Genomic DNA, 24,141 nt, shown 5'->3' with positions numbered 1-24,141 from the left:
GGTATTTTCTGTGTGAGGGCATCGTCACGTTACTCACCCACTAGCTTACCGCTTCCTTGTCTCCAGTGTGGGCAAAAATGGCCTTAAATGTGGGAAGTAGAAATAAGTTGGTAAGAACATAACTTGTGTATTTGATCCGGCCCTCTGAATGCTGGAGCTCTAACTAAACCCTTCACCTAACAGTCAAATTAAAATGCACCTATCCAATAGGCATCTATTAAGTGTGCATCCCATGCTATCTCCTGTATTAGCCGCTATGGTTATTGGGGGGGGGCAGCGGCGCTTTGAGCTGGGGACAGTGGCTCATGCCTAATTTAATACTAGCTGCTTAGGAAGTAGAGGAAGGGAAGGTTGTGGTTTGGGCTAGGCAGGACAGGAAGTTTATGAGATGCCATCTCAACCAACAGTTGTCCTGGGGGCATATATTAACCATCCCAGATTATGGCAGAAAGTGTAAATAGGAGACTGCAATCCAGGAAGGCCCAGGCAACAAGCAAACTCATCTCAAAAATAAGCAGAGCAAGCCAGGCTCACGCCTATAATCCTAGCTACTCTGGAGGCTGAGATTTGAGGATTACAGTTTGAAGCCAGCCCAGGCAGACTCTTATCTCCAATTAGCCCTCAGAAAAACCAGAAGTGGCACAGTGACTCAAAGAGGTAGAGAGCTAGCCTTGAGCAAAAAGCTCAAGGACAGCACCCAGGCTCTAACTTCAAGCCCTAGAATGACTAAATAAATAAAATCACAACAAAGAAAATAGAAGACCACAGGGGATGATGAACTCAAGGACAAAGGTGGGAAGCGACTTTGTGAGGCTGGCAGGAAAGGGGCCAGCAGACCTAGTGGAGAGGTGGACAGATGGAGTTTCTGTTAGCTGGGAAATAAGCAGAGATGGACAAAGTTCCATGGACTGTGTTCACGTGATCCGCCTGGTCTGGTCCCTCTCTGTTGCCCTGAAACTAGAGGCGGCATGTTCCGGAGTGGTGTGCTCTGAGAGCCCAGCTGCCTCTGCATTTCATTTCTGTCCATGGATGCTTTTTTGTGGAAGGTCGTGTTTCTGTCACTGCAGAATTACAGGACAGTGTTTGTCACCTGCTGCTTCTCTGCTTAGGAAACACATGAAAGAATATCTCTTGACAAAAGGGCCTGTGTTTGGGCAGGTGGACGTATGATTGGGTAGCACAGGGGATGACAATGAAGTTTCCTTCTCAGATTCCCCTCAGTGACGGAGGAAAAGTTCAAGTCAGCAAAGTCTCGAGCCCATTTAAAAAAAGGAAGAAAAAAGGAAGCCTGAGAGAAGGGCCCGCGTATGCAAGGCAATATTCAGAAGAACAAACAAGTGGAGGTCCTTGGAGGAGTGGTGAGCCTGGCGGCCGTTAGACGCATTTCCAGTTCGTTTGTTCCCTCAGTGTCTGGCAGGTGGGCGGGTAGCCAGTGCTTCAAAGTGAGGCTGTCTCATGTGCCAGAAGACCCGTCCCAGATCCCACCTTCCTCCTCCAGCTAATCTCTGCTGCTAGTACCGGGACCCGGGACCTGGCCGTGCCCAGGCTGTGTGCCAGCCCCTGGGTGCACGCAGGCTGCCCGTGGCTGACAGGCAGCTGTCCCTGTCCCTGTCTCCTGCTATCCATAGCTGACCTCTGTGGAAGGGGCAACCTGTGGCCCAGTTTTCTTCCACTTGGTCGGAGCCTGAGGCTGCCCTCCAGCTGGCCCAGCCTCAGCCTGCCTTCCACTGACTCCACCAGTTCCCTGAATCATGGCCACCATGTCCATCTGGCCCCTGGCCAAGAGGCCTGAGCACTGCAGACTGACCGACTCTTGTTGTGCCATCCTGGGGTCTAAGAGGCTCACAAGTGAGTGCCGCATTTTCTCCCAGGTCTCCCTCATTAGATGCCAGCTGCCCAACGCCCACCCTTCCTCCTGGCTCCGGGACAACTCCTCCTTTAACACTGGCTCTTTCCATTTCACCTCTCCCTTCCTCCCAGGAGCTCCGCCCCTGGGCCCCAGGCTTAATCCAGCCCTGGGGTGGAGGGTATTCTTTCCCGTGCTTACCAGTCTCTGCAGTCTTCCGACCTTAGCTTCTATTAATACCTAGGATACTCACCCTTTCACAAGGATGGTAATCCAGTACCTGCTGTGTGTCCGTGTGCTCTTCAAATACAAAAATCGTGAGGGTTTAGTGGCTGCCTTTTGTGCTTTTTGAATGTCTTCCCTCTCTTGGCATTCACTAGCTCCCTAAATTAGACCTCTCCTTCTTCTCTCCTGACTGCTTTTTCTAGAGTTCCACTAAAACATTTTTTTATTTATTTTTGGCCAGTAGACCCTTTTCTTCCAAGTTCTCTCATTTGTTCTAATTATAAACTAGCACACTTGGTGACATACAGAACTTTCCCTAGGCTGGATTCCAGAAAGCGGTGGCAAGCAAAGGAAGGAGGGCATCACAGAAGCTGGATTTAGTCTAGGGTACAGCAAATTGCCTTTGCTGCTGCATTTTAAAAATCAGCAGGCAGCAGATTCAGTTTTATTTTGAGCTGAGCAGGCCCCAGTAGGCTCCCGGCTGCTGAATGATCACATTCTTCGGGGAGAGTAACAGGCTGTGGTCCTGGGTGTCTTGTCATGTGTCAAAATCAACTCAAGCTGGGTGCTCCTTACTCCTGTAATCCTGGCTACGAAGGAGGAGATAGGAGGATCTTGGTTTGAAACCAGCCTAGAAAAATCTTCAGGGATGACATGGGTCATCTTTAGGAAGTGTAAGTAGGATCTAGGTACAGATCATCTGGGACACACAAAATGAGAGAGCCTATTTGAAAAATAGCTAAAGCAAAGTATTGGAAGCGTGACTCAACTGGCAGAGCACCGCCTAATAAGCACAAACCCCTGAGTTCAAACCCCAGTACTGTTGTGCCCCGGTCACAGGACCCTCACCAAGAAGACCACTGAGAGTCAGACCTTCCGAAATGCAAAAGCAAGGCTTTATTCAAGCGGGCTGCAGCTCAGGCCTCATCCCACACAGCGACACAGCGGAGGTTAGGAGGAAGGCCCCAAGCTGAAATTTCACAGGGCTTATAAAGGCAAAAACCACAAAGTTACAGCAACCAGATGTGTTAACAAGACACTCTAGGGCGGTAAAGGGTGATAGGGAGTTATTAGACCATCTGGGCCAGGGCAGTAAAGGGCAGTAGGGGGTATCTGAGAAGTGAGGGGTTTGTGGCCACAGATAACTGTCCTTGGGATTTATGTGAACTTGGGTTAACTTCAACACAGACAGGTCAGTTCCTGGAATTTGTTTGCTCTGGGTCACTCATAATTTAACATAAATGACAGAATGGCTGCTGCCTCAAGATGGAGTTACTTCAATTCTTCTGTACCACCACCAGATTGCTTTGTTTTTTAAAGTCCAGCTTCATCAGGAAGGACCGGTGGCTCGCGCCTGTCATCCTAGCTACTCAGATGTAATAGTCTCGCGGCCTTTCCTGCCCCGGCTGAACTGCGATCCTCAGCTCTCAGACTCCTGAGTAGCTAGGCTGGAACTACTCTCAGTACTCCTAGAGTGTAAGCCAATTTACCTTACGCCTTCCCGCGCTTCCTGCAGGTGGGCAGAAGCCCTTGGCCACTGCGGTCAGATGGCTGAGGGCTTTTGGCTCTTCCTACAAAAGGAGCAAACGCTTCTACCCAAGAAGTTAAGCTGGAGAAGAGGGCGGAGGGGGGAAGAGGGCGGGGGTCCGGAGGGGGGGGGACGAGGCAGGGAAAGGGGGGCAGGGGCAGGAGAGAGGGGTGGGGGGAGAGGAGGGCAAGAGGGAGGAGAGGGGGAGTGGGGGGGAGGGGCAGAGCCGGGGAGGGGGGTCAGAGGCGGGGCAAGGGGGAGGGGAGGGGTCAGAAGCGGGGGGGGGGGGGGCAAGGGGAGGGGTCAGGGACGGGGGAGGGGCAGGGGTCGGGGCCGGGGCTCTCCGGGCCACGGGGGTCCCCACGGCCCCCGGGCGCAGCCCCGGGGCCCCTCCCCGGGCGGCGCCGCGCCTCCGGGCTCGGGTGGGGGCGCGCGGGACGGCCGGGGACGCGGCGGCGCGCCTGCGCGGGCGGGGGAGGAGGGCGGCGCGGGGGCGCGCGCGCAGGGCCGGGCGCGCGCGCGGCCGCCGGACACGCCTCTTCCGGAAGGCGGGAGGGGGCGGCGGCGCCGGCCTCCGCGGACGGCCGGGCGATGGCGGCGCGGCGGCGGGCGCTCGCTCCCTGAGCCCGGGGCCCGCACGGCGCACCATGGCCTCGCTGGGGCCGGCGGCCGCGGCGGAGCAGGCGCCGGGGGCCGAGGCGGAGCCGGGCCCGCCGCCGGCGCCGCCCGGGGCGCTGCTGCCGCTGGCGCGGGAGCCGCTCTACAACTGGCAGGCGACCAAGGCGTCGCTGCGGGAGCGCTTCGCCTTCCTCTTCAACTCGGAGCTGCTCAGCGACGTGCGCTTCGTGCTGGGCAAGGCCCGCGCCGCCGCCGGCGCCGCGCCGCGCGCGCCCGCGCAGCGCATCCCCGCGCACCGCTTCGTGCTGGCGGCCGGCAGCGCCGTCTTCGACGCCATGTTCAACGGCGGCATGGCCACCACGTCGGCGGAGATCGAGCTGCCGGACGTGGAGCCCGCGGCGTTCCTCGCGCTGCTGCGGTGAGCGCGGGCGGGGGGCGGGGCCTGCCGGCCGGGGGCGGGGCCGGCGGCCAGGGGCGGGGCCTGCCGACCGGGGCGGGGCCGGCGGGGGCTGCCGGCCGGGGGCGGGGCCTGCCGGCCGGGGGCGGGGCCTGCCGGCCGGGGGCGGGGCCTGCCGGCCGGGGGCGGGGCCTGCAGGGGGCGAGGCCGGCAGGGCCGGGGCCGGGCGGGGCGACCCGCTGACCCCGCGCCCGCCGCGCGCCCCGCCGGCGTTAACGGGCCGCGGCCCCCGCGCGAGCGCTCGGGTGGGGCTTCGCGGCGCCCCGCGCCTTTGTCGGGTGTAACGCCTTTTTGTCCGGGTCGGGGCGGGGCGTTGACGGGGTCGGAGCCGCGAGAAGGCGGGTGGAGCCTGGAGCCGTCCGCGGGGAGGTCACGGGGGCGCGCGTGCACGCGCACACGAGGCTCACACGCGCACGCGCTCTGCCCGGGCAGCGCCGGCGCCCGCTCGTGAGTGGACCCGACCTCCTCCTCCTCCTCCTCCTCACCTCCTCCTCCTGCCCGCCCCCCTCATCTCCTCCTCCTCCTCCTCCTCACCTCCTCCTCCTGCCCGCCCCCCTCACCTCCTCCGCCTGCCCCGCCCCCCTCACCTCCTCCGCCTGCCCCGCCCCCCTCACCTCCTCCGCCTGCCCCGCCCCCCCTCACCTCCTCCGCCTGCCCCGCCCCCCCTCACCTCCTCCTCCTGCCCGCCCCCCTCACCTCCTCCTCCTCCTCCTCCTCACCTCCTCCTCCTGCCCGCCCCCCTCACCTCCTCCGCCTGCCCCCGCCCCCCTCACCTCCTCCGCCTGCCCCGCCCCCCTCACCTCCTCCTCCTGCCCCGCCCCCCCTCACCTCCTCCGCCTGCCCCGCCCCCCTCACCTCCTCCTCCTCCTCCTCCTCACCTCCTCCTCCTGCCCGCCCCCCTCACCTCCTCCTCCTCCTCCTCCTCACCTCCTCCTCCTGCCCGCCCCCCTCACCTCCTCCGCCTGCCCCGCCCCCCTCACCTCCTCCGCCTGCCCCGCCCCCCTCACCTCCTCCTCCTGCCCCGCCCCCCCTCACCTCCTCCGCCTGCCCCGCCCCCCTCACCTCCTCCTCCTGCCCCGCCCCCCCTCACCTCCTCCGCCTGCCCCGCCCCCCTCACCTCCTCCTCCTGCCCGCCCCCCTCACCTCCTCCTCCTGCCCCGCCCCCCCTCACCTCCTCCGCCTGCCCCGCCCCCCTCACCTCCTCCTCCTGCCCCGCCCCCCCCTCACCTCCTCCGCCTGCCCCGCCCCCCTCACCTCCTCCTCCTGCCCGCCCCCCCTCACCTCCTCCTCCTGCCCCGCCCCCCCTCACCTCCTCCTCCTGCCCCGCCCCCCCTCACCTCCTCCGCCTGCCCCGCCCCCCTCACCTCCTCCTCCTCCTCCTCCTCACCTCCTCCTCCTGCCCGCCCCCTCACCTCCTCCTCCTCCTCCTCCTCACCTCCTCCTCCTGCCCCGCCCCCCTCACCTCCTCCTCCTCCTCCTCCTCCTCACCTCCTCCTCCTGCCCGCCCCCTCATCTCCTCCTCCTCCTCCTCACCTTCTCCTCCTGCCCCGCCCCCCTCACCTCCTCCGCCTGCCCCGCCCCCCTCACCTCCTCCTCCTCCTCCTCCTCCTCACCTCCTCCTCCTGCCCGCCCCCTCATCTCCTCCTCCTCCTCCTCACCTCCTCCTCCTGCCCCGCCCCCCTCACCTCCTCCTCCTGCCCCGCCCCCCTCACCTCCTCCTCCTGCCCCGCCCCCCTCAGCTCCTCCTCCTCCTCCTCCTCACCTCCTCCTGCCCGCCCCCTCACCTCCTCCTCCTCCTCCTCCTCACCTCCTCCTCCTGCCCCGCCCCCCCTCACCTCCTCCGCCTGCCCCGCCCCCCTCACCTCCTCCTCCTCCTCCTCCTCACCTCCTCCTCCTGCCCGCCCCCTCACCTCCTCCTCCTCCTCCTCCTCACCTCCTCCTCCTGCCCGCCCCCCTCATCTCCTCCTCCTCCTCCTCACCTTCTCCTCCTGCCCCGCCCCCCTCACCTCCTCCGCCTGCCCCGCCCCCCTCACCTCCTCCTCCTCCTCCTCCTCCTCACCTCCTCCTCCTGCCCGCCCCCTCATCTCCTCCTCCTCCTCCTCACCTCCTCCTCCTGCCCCGCCCCCCTCACCTCCTCCTCCTGCCCCGCCCCCCTCACCTCCTCCTCCTCCTCCTCCTCACCTCCTCCTCCTGCCCGCCCCCCCTCACCTCCTCCTCCTGCCCCGCCCCCCTCACCTCCTCCGCCTGCCCCGCCCCCCTCACCTCCTCCTCCTCCTCCTCCTCACCTCCTCCTCCTGCCCGCCCCCCTCACCTCCTCCTCCTCCTCCTCCTCACCTCCTCCTCCTGCCCGCCCCCTCATCTCCTCCTCCTCCTCCTCACCTCCTCCTCCTGCCCGCCCCCCTCATCTCCTCCTCCTCCTCCTCACCTCCTCCTCCTGCCCCGCCCCCCTCACCTCCTCCTCCTCCTCCTCCTCACCTCCTCCTCCTGCCCGCCCCCTCATCTCCTCCTCCTCCTCCTCACCTCCTCCTCCTGCCCCGCCCCCCACAGCTCCTCCTCCTGCCCCGCCCCCCTCACCTCCTCCTGCCCCGCCCCCCTCACCTCCTCCTCCTGCCCCGCCCCCCTCACCTCCTCCTGCCCCGCCCCCCTCACCTCCTCCTCCTGCCCCGCCCTCCTCACCTCCTCCTCCTGCCCCGCCCCCCTCACCTCCTCCTCCTGCCCCGCCCCCCTCACCTCCTCCTGCCCGCCCCCCCTCACCTCCTCCTCCTGCCCCGCCCCCCTCACCTCCTCCTCCTCCTCCTCCTCACCTCCTCCTCCTGCCCCGCCCCCCTCACCTCCTCCTCCTGCCCTCCTCACCTCCTCCTCCTGCCCCGCCCCCCTCACCTCCTCCTCCTGCCCCGCCCCCCTCACCTCCTCCGCCTGCCCCGCCCCCCTCACCTCCTCCTCCTGCCCGCCCCCCTCACCTCCTCCTCCTGCCCGCCCCCCCTCACCTCCTCCTCCTGCCCGCCCCCCTCACCTCCTCCTCCTGCCCCGCCCCCCTCACCTCCTCCTCCTGCCCGCCCCCCTCACCTCCTCCTCCTGCCCCGCCCCCCCACACAGCTCCTCCTCCTGCCCCGCCCCCCCACACAGCTCCTCCTCCTGCCCCGCCCCCCTCACCTCCTCCTGCCCCGCCCCCCTCACCTCCTCCTCCTGCCCGCCCCCTCACCTCCTCCTCCTGCCCCGCCCTCCTCACCTCCTCCTCCTGCCCCGCCCCCCTCACCTCCTCCTCCTGCCCCGCCCCCCTCAGCTCCTCCTCCTGCCCTCCTCACCTCCTCCTCTTGCCCCGCCCCCCTCACCTCCTCCTCCTGCCCCGCCCCCCCTCACCTCCTCCTCCTGCCCCGCCCCCCTCACCTCCTCCTGCCCCGCCCCCCTCACCTCCTCCTCCTGCCCCGCCCCCCTCACCTCCTCCTCCTGCCCGCCCCCCCACACAGCTCCTCCTCCTGCCCCGCCCCCCTCACCTCCTCCTGCCCCGCCCCCCCTCACCTCCTCCTCCTGCCCGCCCCCCTCACCTCCTCCTCCTGCCCCGCCCTCCTCACCTCCTCCTCCTGCCCCGCCCCCCTCACCTCCTCCTCCTGCCCTCCTCACCTCCTCCTCCTGCCCGCCCCCTCACCTCCTCCTCCTGCCCTCCTCACCTCCTCCTCCTGCCCCGCCCCCCTCACCTCCTCCTCCTGCCCGCCCCCCCCTCACCTCCTCCTCCTGCCCGCCCCCCTCACCTCCTCCTCCTGCCCGCCCCCCTCACCTCCTCCTCCTGCCCGCCCCCCTCACCTCCTCCTCCTGCCCCGCCCCCTCACCTCCTCCTCCTGCCCCGCCCCCCTCAGCTCCTCCTCCTGCCCTCCTCACCTCCTCCTCTTGCCCCGCCCCCCTCACCTCCTCCTCCTGCCCCGCCCCCCCTCACCTCCTCCTCCTGCCCCGCCCCCCTCACCTCCTCCTGCCCCGCCCCCCTCACCTCCTCCTCCTGCCCCGCCCCCCTCACCTCCTCCTCCTGCCCGCCCCCCCACACAGCTCCTCCTCCTGCCCCGCCCCCCTCACCTCCTCCTGCCCCGCCCCCCTCACCTCCTCCTCCTGCCCGCCCCCCTCACCTCCTCCTCCTGCCCCGCCCCCCTCACCTCCTCCTCCTGCCCGCCCCCCTCACCTCCTCCTCCTGCCCGCCCCCCCACAGAGCTCCTCCTCCTGCCCCGCCCCCCTCACCTCCTCCTGCCCCGCCCCCCTCACCTCCTCCTCCTGCCCGCCCCCCTCACCTCCTCCTCCTGCCCCGCCCTCCTCACCTCCTCCTCCTGCCCCGCCCCCCTCACCTCCTCCTCCTGCCCTCCTCACCTCCTCCTCCTGCCCCCCTCACCTCCTCCTCCTGCCCCGCCCCCCTCACCTCCTCCTCCTGCCCGCCCCCCCACACAGCTCCTCCTCCTGCCCCGCCCCCCTCACCTCCTCCTGCCCCGCCCCCCTCACCTCCTCCTCCTGCCCGCCCCCCTCACCTCCTCCTCCTGCCCCGCCCCCCTCACCTCCTCCTCCTGCCCGCCCCCCTCACCTCCTCCTCCTGCCCGCCCCCCCACAGAGCTCCTCCTCCTGCCCCGCCCCCCTCACCTCCTCCTGCCCCGCCCCCCTCACCTCCTCCTCCTGCCCGCCCCCCTCACCTCCTCCTCCTGCCCCGCCCCCCTCACCTCCTCCTCCTGCCCGCCCCCCCTCACCTCCTCCTCCTGCCCGCCCCCCTCACCTCCTCCTCCTGCCACGCCCCCCTCACCTCCTCCTGCCCCGCCCCCCTCACCTCCTCCTCCTGCCCCGCCCCCCTCACCTCCTCCTCCTGCCCCCCCCCCCCTCACCTCCTCCTCCTGCCCGCCCCCCCTCACCTCCTCCTCCTGCCCGCCCCCCCTCACCTCCTCCTCCTGCCCCGCCCCCCTCACCTCCTCCTCCTGCCCCGCCCCCCTCACCTCCTCCTCCTGCCCCGCCCCCCTCACCTCCTCCTCCTGCCCCGCCCCCCTCACCTCCTCCTCCTGCCCCGCCCCCCTCACCTCCTCCTCCTGCCCCGCCCCCCTCACCTCCTCCTCCTGCCCCGCCCCCCTCACCTCCTCCTCCTGCCCTCCTCACCTCCTCCTCCTGCCCGCCCCCCCTCACCTCCTCCTCCTGCCCTCCTCACCTCCTCCTCCTGCCCGCCCCCCCTCACCTCCTCCTCCTGCCCCGCCCCCCCTCACCTCCTCCTCCTGCCCCGCCCCCCTCACCTCCTCCTCCTGCCCCGCCCCCCCTCACCTCCTCCTCCTGCCCCGCCCCCTCACCTCCTCCTCCTGCCCCGCCCCCCTCACCTCCTCCTCCTGCCCCGCCCCCTCACCTCCTCCTCCTGCCCTCCTCACCTCCTCCTCCTGCCCGCCCCCCCTCACCTCCTCCTCCTGCCCCGCCCCCTCACCTCCTCCTCCTGCCCTCCTCACCTCCTCCTCCTGCCCGCCCCCCCTCACCTCCTCCTCCTGCCCTCCTCACCTCCTCCTCCTGCCCGCCCCCCCTCACCTCCTCCTCCTGCCCTCCTCACCTCCTCCTCCTGCCCCGCCCCCCTCACCTCCTCCTCCTGCCCGCCCCCCCTCACCTCCTCCTCCTGCCCCGCCCCCTCACCTCCTCCTGCCCCGCCCCCCTCACCTCCTCCTCCTGCCCGCCCCCCTCACCTCCTCCTCCTGCCCCGCCCCCCTCACCTCCTCCTCCTGCCCCGCCCCCCTCACCTCCTCCTCCTGCCCCGCCCCCTCACCTCCTCCTGCCCCTCCTCACCTCCTCCTCCTGCCCGCCCCCCCTCACCTCCTCCTCCTGCCCGCCGCCCCCTCACCTCCTCCTCCTGCCCCGCCCCCCTCACCTCCTCCTCCTGCCCGCCCCCCTCACCTCCTCCTCCTGCCCGCCCCCCCTCACCTCCTCCTCCTGCCCCGCCCCCTCACCTCCTCCTCCTGCCCCGCCCCCCTCACCTCCTCCTCCTGCCCCGCCCCCCTCACCTCCTCCTCCTGCCCCGCCCCCTCACCTCCTCCTCCTGCCCGCCCCCCCTCACCTCCTCCTCCTGCCCCGCCCCCCTCACCTCCTCCTCCTGCCCCGCCCTCCTCACCTCCTCCTCCTGCCCCGCCCCCCTCACCTCCTCCTCCTGCCCCGCCCTCCTCACCTCCTCCTCCTGCCCCGCCCTCCTCACCTCCTCCTCCTGCCCGCCCCCCTCACCTCCTTCTCCTCCTGCCCTGCCCCCCTCACCTCCTCCTCCTGCCCTCCTCACCTCCTCCTCCTGCCCTGCCTGCCCTCCTCACCTCCTCCTCCTGCCCCGCCCTCCTCACCTCCTTCTCCTCCTGCCCCGCCCCCCCTCACCTCCTCCTCCTGCCCTCCTCACCTCCTCCTCCTGCCCTCCTCACCTCCTCCTCCTGCCCTGCCTGCCCTCCTCACCTCCTCCTCCTGCCCTCCTCACCTCCTCCTCCTGCCCTGCCTGCCCTCTACACCATTGCCTCCTCTACAGGCCACTGGCTGCTGGCCACAGGCTCAGACTCCACAGAACAGATCACTCCTACACCTAAGGCCTCTCCAGCCCCAGTTGCCCTCCCCCTCCCCCGGGTGTGGGTGGACCAGTGTCTTCGGGTGGTCTGTTTGGACCGGATGGCATCTGGGCTGCAGCCATCAGGAGATCTCCTAACCCTCTGTCCTCTGATCCCCTCACACGCCCTTTCTAGTCGGTCTCCTCAGCAGAGAGACGCAGTCCCAACAGAAAAGCAGGTGTTTCTCGGCATCCTTAAAGTTGGGCCTCAGACTAACACTATTACCCTACCACTTTAGATTGGTTGGAGGGAGTCACCAGGCTCAGATTCATGCCAGAACAAATCTATGTAAGCATACATCCTGGCAGCCATGATTTATTGGAGTACTTCTCAAAAGATTAGTTATGTATTACTGCCTAATGGCTACTTCTGTTAGCATTATGACAGTTTTAATCATTCTCAAACTAGGTGGGCTTTCTTTGTTGTTTTTGTTTTATTGTGCTCTTTTTAGGGTTTGAATGCAGAACCTGGGTGCCGTTCCTGAGCTTTTTTTTTTTTTTTTTTGCGCAAGGTTTCAAGGCTGGTGCTCTACCCTTGAGCCACAGCTCCACGTCTGACTTTTGGAAATTTATTGGAGATAGGAGTCTCATGAACTTTCCTGCCTAGGATAAAAAATTGGCATAGGGATTGTGTCTCGTGGTATTTAACTTTAGCTTTCTCTGTAAAATGGGACACTCCTCCTCAGGAGAGAGTAAGAACGGAGTGACCTGCACATGTCTCATAGGCTGCCAGATCTGATGCAAATTTCAGACTGTTTTTCAGTTTGTTATCTTAAAATAATCCTCCAAGGCTTGACTCTGATAGATTGCTTGCTGAAGTCTCTGCAAATTTCCAATTGCCTTCCAGATTTCTGTATTCAGATGAAGTTCAGATAGGCCCGGAAACAGTGATGACTACGCTGTACACTGCTAAGAAGTACGCCGTCCCAGCCTTGGAGGCGCACTGCGTGGAGTTTCTCACCAAGCACCTTAGGGCAGACAACGCCTTCATGTTGCTCACGCAGGTGAGTGGAGTTTCTCACCAGGCCTCTTAGGGCAGACAAGGCCTTCATGATGCTCACACAGGTGAGTGGAGACGCCTAATGTGGGTGGAGCTGTTCTTACAATATGCTCGGGAAAGTATGTCAGAAGAGAAGATTTTCAGTGGAAGTGCAGGTCAACGCAAGGCAGAGTTGTGGATACCCAGAGAGTGGAGCTGGGATGGGTCCGGGTTCTTTTATAACGAGAGAGTTGTTCTGTGAAGTTTCCCACGTTTTCAGCCTTTTTTCATTCTTAGTTGAGAATGCTTACTGTAGGTGTGAGGACTATGATGGTTTTTCATTTCTGGCTGTACAGTGCATACTGCAGATGTGTAAACTATGCTGATATTTAACAAACTGGAAATACCTGTGGAGACACCATTTTTTAACATGTTATTTAGCATTTGCTAAATGCCAGGATTTCATACTTGAGATACAGGTTGCTTCTCAGTTGTAGGATGCTGTACAGATTGTTCTTAAATTCTGAGTTGATAAACTGATCCTGCCTGATGTAGTGGGCACCTGAGTACCAGCACCTGTCAGGCTGAGGGTCTCCTGAGTCCGTTAAAGACCAGCGTGGGCAGCCACACAGGGAGACCTGTTTCAAGCAAAACAAATGTAATTCTCTTGAATTTTAGTATAGAAAATGATTGCTAAAGACTTCTAGTTCAATTCTCATTTTACAGATGGGAAGATGAAAACCTAGGCTGATAATGAGCTGTCTAAACTCTCACAGCAGGATGAAGCCAGGGCCCAGAGCTCACGTTCCTAGTTCAGTGTTCATGCAATCATATAGAAAACGTGAAAAAATCTATCTAACTGAGTATTTGTAGTTATAGGGAAAAGAAGATCCCTTGGACATTATTGCATAATTATGTCAGACACTAAGCTAATAGTGTAGCAAAATGCATTGTCTGTGTACTCAGTCCTTAGGAACGTGTTATGAAGTGTAGAGAGCTGTTTAGAGTAAAAGGCAGGCTGGCTCACTGTGACCGTGAAGACGTGGAAGCACAGACTCAGCTCCGTGGCTTGCGCCTGTAATCGCAGATGAGGCCAGACCTGGGGGGGGGGGGGGGGAGTGGTGGTGGCATAAAAAGACTGCACAGGGCCGCACCAGTCTTCCCAGCCACGTCGGGGCGCAGGAGTGGGTGGCGCCCTGCTCAGGCCAGCCCCAGTGTCACAAGTGAGACTCCAGATCTGAAAACAAGCCTTTGGAGAAGGGGCTGGTGGCCTGGCTTGGTTGTAGAGGGCCAGCCCAGCAACCTCAGGCCCTTGGTTCAATTCCCTTCACTAACAGAAGCCCAAGGATGGACCCGACACCGGGGCGCACACCCGTGAAGCAGTACTGAAGGGGTGGAGACTGGGGGTCTGGGACTGCAGGCAGGGCAGTGCACCTGTCAACTTTACGTGCACACTGGATGATGTCTCTCCTACCTACAGTTTGTTGAAGATCAGACTCCAATGTGTAAGAAATAGTGCACACATGAATAACAGGATTGGTAATACTAGTGTGAATCTGGGATCTCAGTGAGGAATTTATATTTTTCCCTCTTTCATGTTCTAGTTGTAGAATGAGTTACAGATCTAATTATAAATAGGTGTTAGTATATTACAAACCAATTTATAGCGTCAACTCTGAAGTAACTATGAAAGTAAGATAACTGTGTCTTTATGTGTTTAGGCTCGATTATTTGATGAACCTCAGCTTGCTAGTCTCTGTCTAGACACGATAGACAAGAGCACGGTGGACGCACTCAGTGCAGAGGGGTTCACTGACATTGATATAGGTGAGTCCCAGGAGCTGAGCTCCCCACTGTAAGTACAGCCTGCTCTCCCTGCCCGCCCGTCGGAGACAAGGCATGTGTGTAAACAGGAGCTTCCAAGGGACTTCTAGAAGTCTACCTCCGCGAGTTCGCGCTTTCATTTACAGTCTATGGAGTGCTCACAGTGTGGGTGTTGTTGTGCTAGTCCCCTGAGGAAATTTCGAGAGGAGGTCAACATTTCCAATTAAAGGAGACCTTTAATTGGAGAATCAAAGGAGAACATACATGAACAGACGATTTACAACGCTGACATTCCCCAGCATCAAACAAGTAGACTGTGACCCCAGTGAGTGAGATGTCAGCTAAATGTGACCTTTCCCTTCTGTAGGCTGGATAGAAAATGACTGCAGCTCCAGAAAGATGTAATTACGTCTAGCTGGGGTAGTGTTAGGAAGTGTTTCTTTTTTTTTCTTTTTGTCAGTTATGGGGCTTGAACTCTGGGCCTGGCGCTGTCCCTCAGCTCTTCATTTCAAGGCCAGCGCTCTACCACTTGAGCCACAGCACCACATCCTTTTTTCTGGTGGTTAATTGGAGATGAAAGTCTCATGGACTTTTCTGCCTGGGCTGGCTTTGAACCGTGGTTCTTAGGTCTTTGCCTTCTGAGTAGCTAGCAGGTGTGAGTCACCCGTGCCTGGATACTGTTAGGAAAATCTTAATGGCGGATACTCTGATCCCAGAGAATGGACAGTGTTTAGGCTGGTGTGTGGCAGTGGTAGAAGGCTTTCCTGTCATGCCTGAGCCTGGGCTTGATTCCCAGCACGAGTGGGGAGAAAAGAACTGGTCAGTATTTGAACAGTGAAGAGGAGAGGACAGTGGCCGCCAGTGGAAGGAGGTGCACAAAGCATGGAGTCGGAGAACACCAGCGGGCCTGGGCAGCTTGTGTGGGAGGACCAGGACATGTCCCGCAGAGGGGGAGGACACCAGTCCAGGCCTCTGGTTCTTTTTTGTTTTTGTTTTTTCTGGTACCAGGGTTTGAACTCAGGGCTTTAAGCTCGTGGCTTTTTTGCTTGTGGCTGGTGTCTGCCACTTGGGCCACGCATTCAATTCTTTCTACCTGTTAACTGGAGATAGAGTCTCAAAGATTTGTCTACCTGGGCAGGCCTGGAGCCTCGGTCCTCAGATCTCTGCCTTTGAGTAGCCAGGATTACAGGCAGGAGCCAACTAAGCCTGTGGTTTTAAATCTTTTTTTGGTCGGTCATGGGGCTTGAACTCTGGGCCTGGGCACCATCCCTGTACTCTTCAGCTCAAGGCAAGCGCTCTATTGCTTGAGCCACAGCGCCACTTCCGGTTTTCGAGTGGTTTATTGGAGATAAAGAGTTTCACGGACTTTTCTGCCCGGGCTGGCTTTGAACCGTGATCCTCAGATCTCAGCCTCCTAAGTAGCTAGGATGACAGGCGTGAGCCAACGTGCCCGGCAGTTTTAAATCTTTATAGTTCTTACCTTGTGGGCCTTAGACTTACGTAACCAGTTGTCGGTTAAGGTCTTTTTTTTTTTTTTGCCAGGGCAGGGTTTGAATCAGGTCCTTGTTATTGCTGAGCAGACACATGCCACCTGTAAGGCCACCCTGAACTCTAAGCAGACACGTGCCACCTGTAAGGCCACCCTGAACTCTAAGCAGACCATGCTACCTGTAAGGCCCACCCTGGACTCTGATGCACCTGCTTGAGTCTTTTTACCATAACTGGGATGACAAGTGTGCTGCTATGCCCAGCTATGGGTTGAGAAAGGATCTTTTGAACTACTCTACCCAAGGTGGTCTTGAACCACTAACCTTCCATTCTTGGCCTTCTAACTAGCTAGAATTACAGGCCTGAGCCATTGGTATCCACTTACTTAACATTTTTATTTGGATCCTGTCCTTCTTACATCCACCTACAGTCCAAATGTCTGGAATTACTGGCCTTCCATGTAGCTGAGATTACAGAGTAGAACTAAAATTAAAATCTAGTTAAGACCCAAGATCATATCATGTCTATAAAGCATAGTCTTCCATGTTTTGGGACCCTTATTAGGCTCTGAGCTGTAATTTCTTACTGTGACACTCATTCTGTAAATGTACTGTGCTTGTGTTCACTTAGGTTATTAGCAAACAGTAGAAACATGTAGATTGAAAGTCGTTTTTTCCCACTGGATGGAAAATGCCCCGTTAGATGGTAGTTTGCTGCTTTGCTCTGGTGCGTCCACAGTGCCCGTGTTTTCCCATCTGAGGGTTCATCTCAGCTGACCTGACCCACCCCTGCCCCCGCTTTCCTGCAGAGGAGTTCTACTCTGCCGTGGGGCTAGCTTCCTGTCCCCTCTGGCCTCCGCTCTGGCCTCCCTGCAGCCTCCTCAGCACCCCACTGTCACCGTTGGACTCCGGCTCTGCAGCTCTCCCCCTCGCCTGCCCACCTCTTTCTGCAGCGCCACTCCTGTGTGCCGCACGGCTTTGGTGTTGGTGTGCACGTCTTCCTCCAGGAGCATTCTGGAAGGCTCTTTTGCTGGGTATCTATTGGGTTCCTCCCCCGCCCACATGTCTTGGCTGCTGGGAGCTTGTGTGTGTGTTCCTGTGTGGCCTGTGCTGTGAGCCCTCGGTCCAGTGTCATGTGCCTCTCCCCTCTGGAAGGTAAGCTCTCAGGACGAGCCTGTCAGCGCACACGCTCGTGCCCAGCCCACTACCAGTGCTTCAGAGTGAACGTTTGCCACCAGCTGAGTGAGTTGTAATCTTTGCACTTGGCCGCTTACTTGATTCCTGTGGAGCCTTTTTGGTGGCTCATTTTATCATATTGCAGAGACTTGAGTTTGCGAAGTATGTGGCATAAGTGTATAAAGGGATTCTATACCTAAGCCTTCAGGTATAGCAAGTGATAAATTTGAATGTTAACCAGTACACTAATTTTTTTTTTTAAGAACATGGTGTGGAGCTTAGTATTTTTAGTATTTTCCAGTATAACACCTATCCTGCTTTTCACTGACAATATGCACACGTCTATGAATGTTGCTTTAAGAGCAAAGTATTCCTAATTTATTTTTATTTTTTCCCTACAGACACACTGTGTGCAGTTCTAGAAAGAGACACACTCAGTATTCGAGAAAGCCGACTTTTTGGAGCTGTTGTGCGCTGGGCAGAAGCAGAATGTCAAAGACAGCAGTTGCCTGTGACTTTCACCAACAAGCAGAAAGTCCTAGGAAAAGCACTGTCCTTGATCCGTTTCCCTCTGATGACGATTGAGGAGTTTGCAGCGGGTGAGCCGCCTCCAGGCTGTGTTACAGGGCTGCGGCCGGGACCGTCTGCAACTGTCTCTCCTGTATATCACCAGACCGAATCCATAACTTAACTTTTTTTTTTTAGTATTTTTATGGCTGGTTTGTGACAGGTGTGACTGTAAATTCTCCCCTTGAAATTACCAAAATTGATCTCATCAAACGTCAGGAGTGTTGCCCCCTCCCCCCCCAAGAACCAATTTCTGGCTTTATTAAAAGCCATTATCAAAATAAGTCTTCAATTTTATTAATTTTCTGCATTTTTTTCCTTTAAATTTGATTCCTTTTGAATATAATTTGTGGGGATTGTTTGATTAGTTCTTGTGACTTTTTGAGACTTAAGAATAACGTTTGTGTGTGTGTGTGTGTGCATGCGTCCATATACACACGTATATTTTTCCTCAGAGCACTTCACACACATGGTTTTTGTGTTTTGTTTTTTCTGTGCTTGGGTTTGAACCTAGGATTTTGCACGTGGCAGGCAGGTGTCCTGACAGCACTTTCGTTGGGTGGTTTTTCTGGCTGGGATTTATTCTGTGTCTGTCCCTCAGGCCCCGCTCAGTCTGGGATCCTGTCGGACCGGGAGGTGGTAACGCTCTTCCTCCACTTCACCGTGAACCCGAAGCCCCGCGTGGGCTACGTGGACCGCCCCCGCTGCTGCCTGCGTGGCAAGGAGTGCTGCGTCAGCAGGTTCCAGCAGGTGGAGAGTCGCTGGGGCTACAGCGGGACCAGCGACCGGATCAGGTGGCCTGCCGGGGGGGGGGGGGGGGGGGGTGGACTTCCATTCCCCCTCGGTACTGGAGTTCAAACTAGAGGCTTTGCACTTGCTAGGCAGGCAGTCTACCTCTTGAGCCATGATCTTGCCTTCTTTGTTTTTTTTGCTTTCGTTATGCTTTAAAGAAAATCTCACATTCTTGCCAGCCTCGCCTCAGACCACAAACCACCATGTCTGGTTTGTTTGTGAGATGGGGTCTCACTGACTGGTTTTGAACCCCTGGGCTCACTTGGCTATCAAGACTTTGGGTCACTGCTGCCGATGGCTTCAGGCATTATCTTTAGAGGCATAAGGCTGGTATTTAATTAATTTAGTTTGACTAAGCCTAATGTGTTGTTTGTGTTTGTTGGAGTAGCTACTGCCCGGTGGGGGCTCAGCACGCTTTGGGGGTCTGGCGCTAGTACTCGCTTGCTCACTCATGGCTGCTGCTTACTACATGAGCTGCACCTTGAGTTAGCAGTTTGTTGGTTAACTGGAGATGGAATCTTGTAGACTCTTAGACTGGCTTTGAGTGGCCAGATCCTCAGATCTCAGCCTCCTGAGTAGCTAGGATGACAAGGATGAGCCACGCCACCCAGGTTCAGTTTACATTTTTGCAAGCTCTGAATGGATTGAACCACCCCCCCAAAATTATGCATATAATCCTGTTGAGGAATTAATCTTCAGATTAAAGGTAAAAATAGAATCATTACCAGTTTCCATAAAACTAGAAATGAAGAGTTTGGTTTGGGTTAAAATGCATTTGTAGACTTTGCATTTGTAATGAGGCCAAAGCTGCACATGTAGGAAAAGATGGTATTTAACTGCTTTTAGTAAATAGAGTAGAAGTAAAGAACTTTTAGCATTCAGTACACGTAGCTAGAAAATGGATATTAAAAGAACTCTTAGGAGAGTAAGGAAGGAAGTGGATGGAGAAATTAGAAAACTGGTGGCTGGGAAGGTGGCTCAGTAGTAGAGTGCTTGCCTTGCATGCATGAGGCTCTGGGTTCAAATCCTCAGCACCACATAAGCAGAAAAAGCCAGAAGTGACGCTCTTTGAGGTGAAGAGCTGAGGGGCAGCCCCTAGGCCGAGTTCAGTGTAGTAATTGTAGCACTGAAGATCCTCAGCCTGGATGGTTAGCTAGCTTTACTCTGTCATTGGTCTTCAGATGCAACTTTAACAAGAAGCTTTTAAAATTCAACTAGTTTTGTAAATGATTCCTAGAAATAAAATTAAAATCCTGGCCATTAAACTCTGACTCTGCTAAAATCATGCATCGAAACTCTCTCCTCTGTGTGGCACAGGAGGAGGCCCGCCCTTTGTCGTGGCTGGACTTTGTCACTAGTATAGTTAGAAAAGCTGTATTTACGTCCAGGTGTATGACCTGGTCCCAGTCCCGGCTCCCACTACCAGTGTTCTTAGTTCGCTCTTATCACAGGGTTGCATTAGGCTAGCCAGGGCATGTAGAAACCACCTTGACCGTTATTTCCCTGCCAGCCAAACATGATAGCCCTCCATAGACAGTCTTCAGTCTTTTTTTTTGGGGGGGGGGGGGGCCCACTGGGTATTGAACCCAGGGCCTTGAGCATATTAAGCAAGCGTTCTACCCCTTGAGCCATGTCCCCTAGTCTTGTTTTTTTTTTTTGGGGGGGGGGAGTCCGGTTGTGGGGCCTGAACTCTGGGCCTGGACACTGTCCCTCAGCTCTTCAGCTCAAGGCTAGCGCTCTACCACTTGAGCCACAGCGCCACTTCCGGTTTTCTTTGAGGACTTCCCTGCCCAGGCTGGCTTTGAACCACGCTCCTCAGATCTCAGCCTCCTGCGAGTAGCTAGGATTACAGGTGTGAGCCACCGGTGCCAGGCATAAGTTTTTGCTTTTGTTTTTTTATAAGCAGACAAGGTGATGTTGCCAAGGGTACCTGATTTGTGGTATTTTTCCTTTTTGAGAGTAAACTAGGATGTTCCAGATAACTTGAAGAATTAGAAACCTCCAGAATATGAATCTGCGTGGGGTTTTTAATGTGTGGCTTCTCTCTCAGGTTCACCGTAAACAGAAGAATCTCCGTGGTCGGGTTTGGCTTGTATGGGTCTATTCATGGTCCCACGGATTACCAAGTGAACATACAGGTACAGACAGATTCAGCAGCAGGGAGATGTCCACATCCCAGTGATTGTCCAAGTAACCAGTTCGCAGCCTTGTACACTTAGAGATTTTAGTTTGGGCCTCAGAAAACTCAGGATGCATGACAGAGCCTTGGCACCTAAGCGCCCTTCCACCCTGGAAACTCTGGGTGCGTGACAGAGCCCTGGCACCTCAGCGCCCTTCCACCCTGGAAACTCTGGGTGCGTGACAGAGCCCTGGCACCCCGGGCCCATCAGCACCTCAGCGCCCTTCCACCCTGGAAACTCTGGGTGCATGACAGAGCCCTGGCACCCCAGCGCCCTTCCACCCTGGAAACTCTGGGTGCGTGACAGAGCCCTGGCACCCCAGCGCCCTTCCACCCTGGAAACTCTGGGTGTGTGACAGAGCCCTGGCACCCCAGCGCCCTTCCACCCTGGAAACTCTGGGTGCGTGACAGAGCCCTGGCACCCCAGCGCCCTTCCACCCTGGAAACTCTGGGTGCGTGACAGAGCCCTGGCACCTCAGCGCCCTTCCACCCTGGAAACTCTGGGTGCGTGACAGAGCCCTGGCACCCCGGGCCCATCAGCACCTCAGCGCCCTTCCGCCTGCTCCTCTCATTGCTTCCCACCACTTGGAGTGTCTGAGCAGACCCCCCAGCCTGGCACTGAGTGTGCACATGCTGGCAGGACCCCTGTTAGGGGTGATGGCTCTGGCGTTTTTCAGAGGTTTCCATCTCAGTACCTTTGCGGGGGATGAGTGAGTGAGCCTCGGTGTCTGTGTGTGCACACATGTGCTTGTGTGTTGCCCTGCGGATCACTCAGGACTTGGGAGGTGTCCAGGCATGCCCTCTGCTCCTCCACTATACTCTCAGGCCTGTGTACCACTGCCTGAGGCTGTGCTGGGTTCACCTGCCAACATGAAGCTGGCACCCACAGCATAACTTTGTGGGGACCAGTTGAGACACAGGGAAGGTGCGTGGCAGTCTGCTGCCACAGTCTTGTTTTATCATTTGAGTCTCACAGTAACCTTCAGACAAGGCAAAGTAAAGATTTGTTTCCCCAGAATTGAAAGATCTGCTTCCCCAGAATTGAAAGATCTGCCACAGCCAGATCCTGTGCCAGATCTTGTGACTGCTCCGGGCCACTTGCATTCATGTTTTAGTTTGGCTTTTACTGATTTGTGTATGTAAATATGCACACTTAACTGGCGCAGCCATGGCTCGGTGTTCACAAATGCACCTGTGTGATGGTGCCTGTGCTCAGAATGGAGATTGCAGCCCTAGGGGGCTTCCTTTTCCTGCAGCAACTGTCCAGCCTGTGGCACTCAGGCTTCACCTGTGAGTTCATCTTACTGTTTGATGTAATGCATGCAGAAAGGCGGGTTTGTCATCGGCCTCTGCATGCTTGGCCTCCCCCCACATGGAAGCCCTCCTGGCACTTGCTAAGTGACATAGGAGCTTTTACTACTGTCCTCAGGACTCCGAGGTCCCTCCCACGGATCAGCAGGTTTCCCTCGGTTGGGCCACTTAGCTTTCTGCACGGTTCACTCGGTGCACCTGCTGGGTTCACTTGGCACCCTACCTGTCTGCTCATACCCGTTCCTGGCACAGAGTGGAACATTCACTGGCATGATGCTGCCTTGAAGATCTTTCCCATCTTAGAAAAACACTCTGACGTTGATGCACAGGGACAGGACACAGCTGGCAAGGAGGAAAGTTTGCTCATTTTCCTCAGACATCTAAATTCCACATACCAAGCTGTTTGTTTTTGACGGGAGCCCTCTCTCCTGAGCCCGGCCCTGTTGACACAGTTCCCATCCTCACTGCGAGGTGGCAGCCATTTTGACGGCTTGCTGAAAGCCATCTTTGGGGATGAGAGATATGTAGAGAAAATAGGCCAGAGAACCTATTAGTCTGTTGAGCAAACTGCTAGTGCTTTGTATTATTTTCTACAAAACTTTGATTAACCTATGTGTAACTTCTCTTAAAAATTACAGATCATTGAATATGAAAAGAAACAAACCCTGGGACAAAATGACACCGGATTTAGTTGTGATGGGACTGCTAACACCTTCAGGGTCATGTTCAAAGAACCTATAGAGATCCTGCCCAACGTGTGCTACACCGCCTGTGCAACACTCAAAGTAAGAGCCACTCGGAATGTTCCAGAAGCTGACAGGCACAGACAGGATAGCTGTTCTTTAAAATGAGGCGCCTATGTATTCTGCTGATTTTAGGTAGCATTGCTGCTCACCACCACTGTGCTAAGAAGAAAGGTCTTCCTCAGAAGTGTGTTGGAAAGTTGGGGTTGATAGAGCTGAGCTGAGGCATGCCACGGCTCTCCAGTGGTGGAGCTCTGCATTCTGGTGTTTTTCTCTTGTAAATAAGCGTGTTAGCTAGATCTTCATTTACAATAAGTACTTAAGAGTTTTATATTCTCAGGAGACTGAGATTGGAGGACTGCAGTTCAAAGCCGGCCCAGGCAGGAACATCTGTGAGACTCTTAACTCCAATTAACCACCCAAAAAACCAGAGTGCTAGAGCACTAGCCTTGAGCAAAAGAGCTCAGGGACAGCGCCCTGGTCCTGAGTTCGAGCACCTCAACTTGACCTAGTGAACATAGTAGACTAGCAGATCAGTTGCTGCAACTCCACATTCTCCTGTATGAAATTGCTAAGGAGCCTTTTTTTTTTTTTTTTTTTTTTGTCGGTCGTGGGGCTTGAACTCTGGGCCTGGGCGCTGTCCCTCAGCTCTTCAGCTCAAGGCGAGCACTCTACCACTTGAGCTACAGTGCCACTTCCGGTTTTCTGGTGGCTTATTGGAGATAGGAGTCTCACGGTCTCTCCTGCCCGGGCTGGCTTTGAACCTCGATCCTCAGATCTCAGCCTCCTGAGTAGCTAGGATTACAGGCGTGAGCCACCAGCGCCCGGCCGCTAAGGAGCCTTTCGTTCTTGTGTAGGGTCCAGACTCTCACTACGGCACAAAAGGATTGAAGAAAGTGGTACACGAGACACCTGCTGCGAACAAGACTGTTTTCTTCTTCTTCAGTTCCCCTGGCAATAACAATGGGACCTCCATCGAAGATGGGCAGATACCAGAAATAATATTTTATACATAGTGCTAAGTGGTACCATACAGGCTCATCTCAAAAGCATAAATAACCCACCACAAAAAAAAAAAAATAGTATGAGTGTCATGACTATTTATAATTGTAGGATAAGAAACATTTTAGTTTCTTAGAGGAAGTAGAAAAATGCTGATTTAAATCTCTGCATGATTTGAAAGCAGAATTTTCATTTTCTTATACCGTAGGGGGAAAGAGAACTGGGGTTAATTGTATAAAGAAAAGCACAGATAGTTCAGCCTTATCTTGAATAATTTCATAGATCAGCTGACTCATGGTCTTTCAATGGTTTTGAAATTGAAAGATATTTGGTTTATATAGCAGAGTTTAAAAAAAATTGTTTTAACTATTTTAAAGGTTAGCAAGATGGGTCAGTATTCCTACAGAATTCTTATTAACTAATTTCGGAAAGTTAAAATGGACTTTATTTTTTGGGTTTTGAAACACCTGGTTGTTAGCATTTGAAACAACCCTAAACATAGGTCTAATAAATGCCCAATGCATTAAAAATGTCCAGTGCGCTTAGAGAAGGATGTTTTATAATAGCCTAGCGATGTATTACATAGTGCAGTTTTGTAGATGTGCGTGAGTTTGTATACTCACAATAATGTGATATAAAAGAGGACCTCAATGTGCAGTCTGAGACTGGATTCTTTCTCACTGAGCTGCCAGAGCCCGGGCCCGGGCGCGGGGGGCGGGGGGGGGGGGGGGGGGGGGGGGGGGCTCGGAGGAGGGCGGGGCCAGCCCGGAGGAGGGCGGGGCCCGGAGGAGGTGCACCTCGCTGCGGCTCGTCACGCGGGGCGGAGTCGGGGCGGGGCC

At 57.4% G+C, this 24,141-nt stretch overlaps 1 protein-coding gene across 1 annotated transcript; it reads left to right on the top strand.

Annotated features, from left to right (window-relative positions):
* Positions 1–4,181: 4,181 nt before the first annotated feature.
* On the top strand, positions 4,182–23,959 carry Btbd1 (BTB domain containing 1). The gene is made up of 8 exons (XM_042671764.1): positions 4,182–4,635; positions 12,090–12,246; positions 13,943–14,048; positions 17,110–17,307; positions 17,877–18,069; positions 20,118–20,205; positions 22,196–22,342; positions 23,158–23,959. The coding sequence occupies exons 1-8, from the start codon at positions 4,247–4,249 to the stop codon at positions 23,314–23,316; spliced, it is 1,437 nt and encodes a 478-aa protein (XP_042527698.1). The 5' UTR covers positions 4,182–4,246; the 3' UTR covers positions 23,317–23,959.
* Positions 23,960–24,141: the final 182 nt, after the last annotated feature.

This window comes from Dipodomys spectabilis, unplaced genomic scaffold (genome assembly GCF_019054845.1).
Source record: "Dipodomys spectabilis isolate Male_0828 unplaced genomic scaffold, ASM1905484v1 ptg000668l, whole genome shotgun sequence".
Classification (NCBI taxonomy): Eukaryota; Metazoa; Chordata; class Mammalia; order Rodentia; family Heteromyidae; genus Dipodomys; species Dipodomys spectabilis.
The sequence above is the reverse complement of the archived record's forward strand: the minus strand, read 5'-3'. Positions and strand labels throughout refer to the sequence as shown.

What these genes read in the sequence shown, in the direction of transcription:
- Btbd1 (XM_042671764.1), top strand. Translation starts at nt 4,247, where the DNA reads ATGGCCTCGCTGGGGCCGGCGGCCGCGGCGGAGCAGGCGCCGGGGGCC. An exon ending in GCGTTCCTCGCGCTGCTGCG is followed by an intron (nt 4,636 to 12,089) that starts GTGAGCGCGGGC and finishes ATTGCCTTCCAG; the next exon opens with ATTTCTGTATTCAGATGAAG. An exon ending in GATTGAGGAGTTTGCAGCGG is followed by an intron (nt 17,308 to 17,876) that starts GTGAGCCGCCTC and finishes TCTGTCCCTCAG; the next exon opens with GCCCCGCTCAGTCTGGGATC.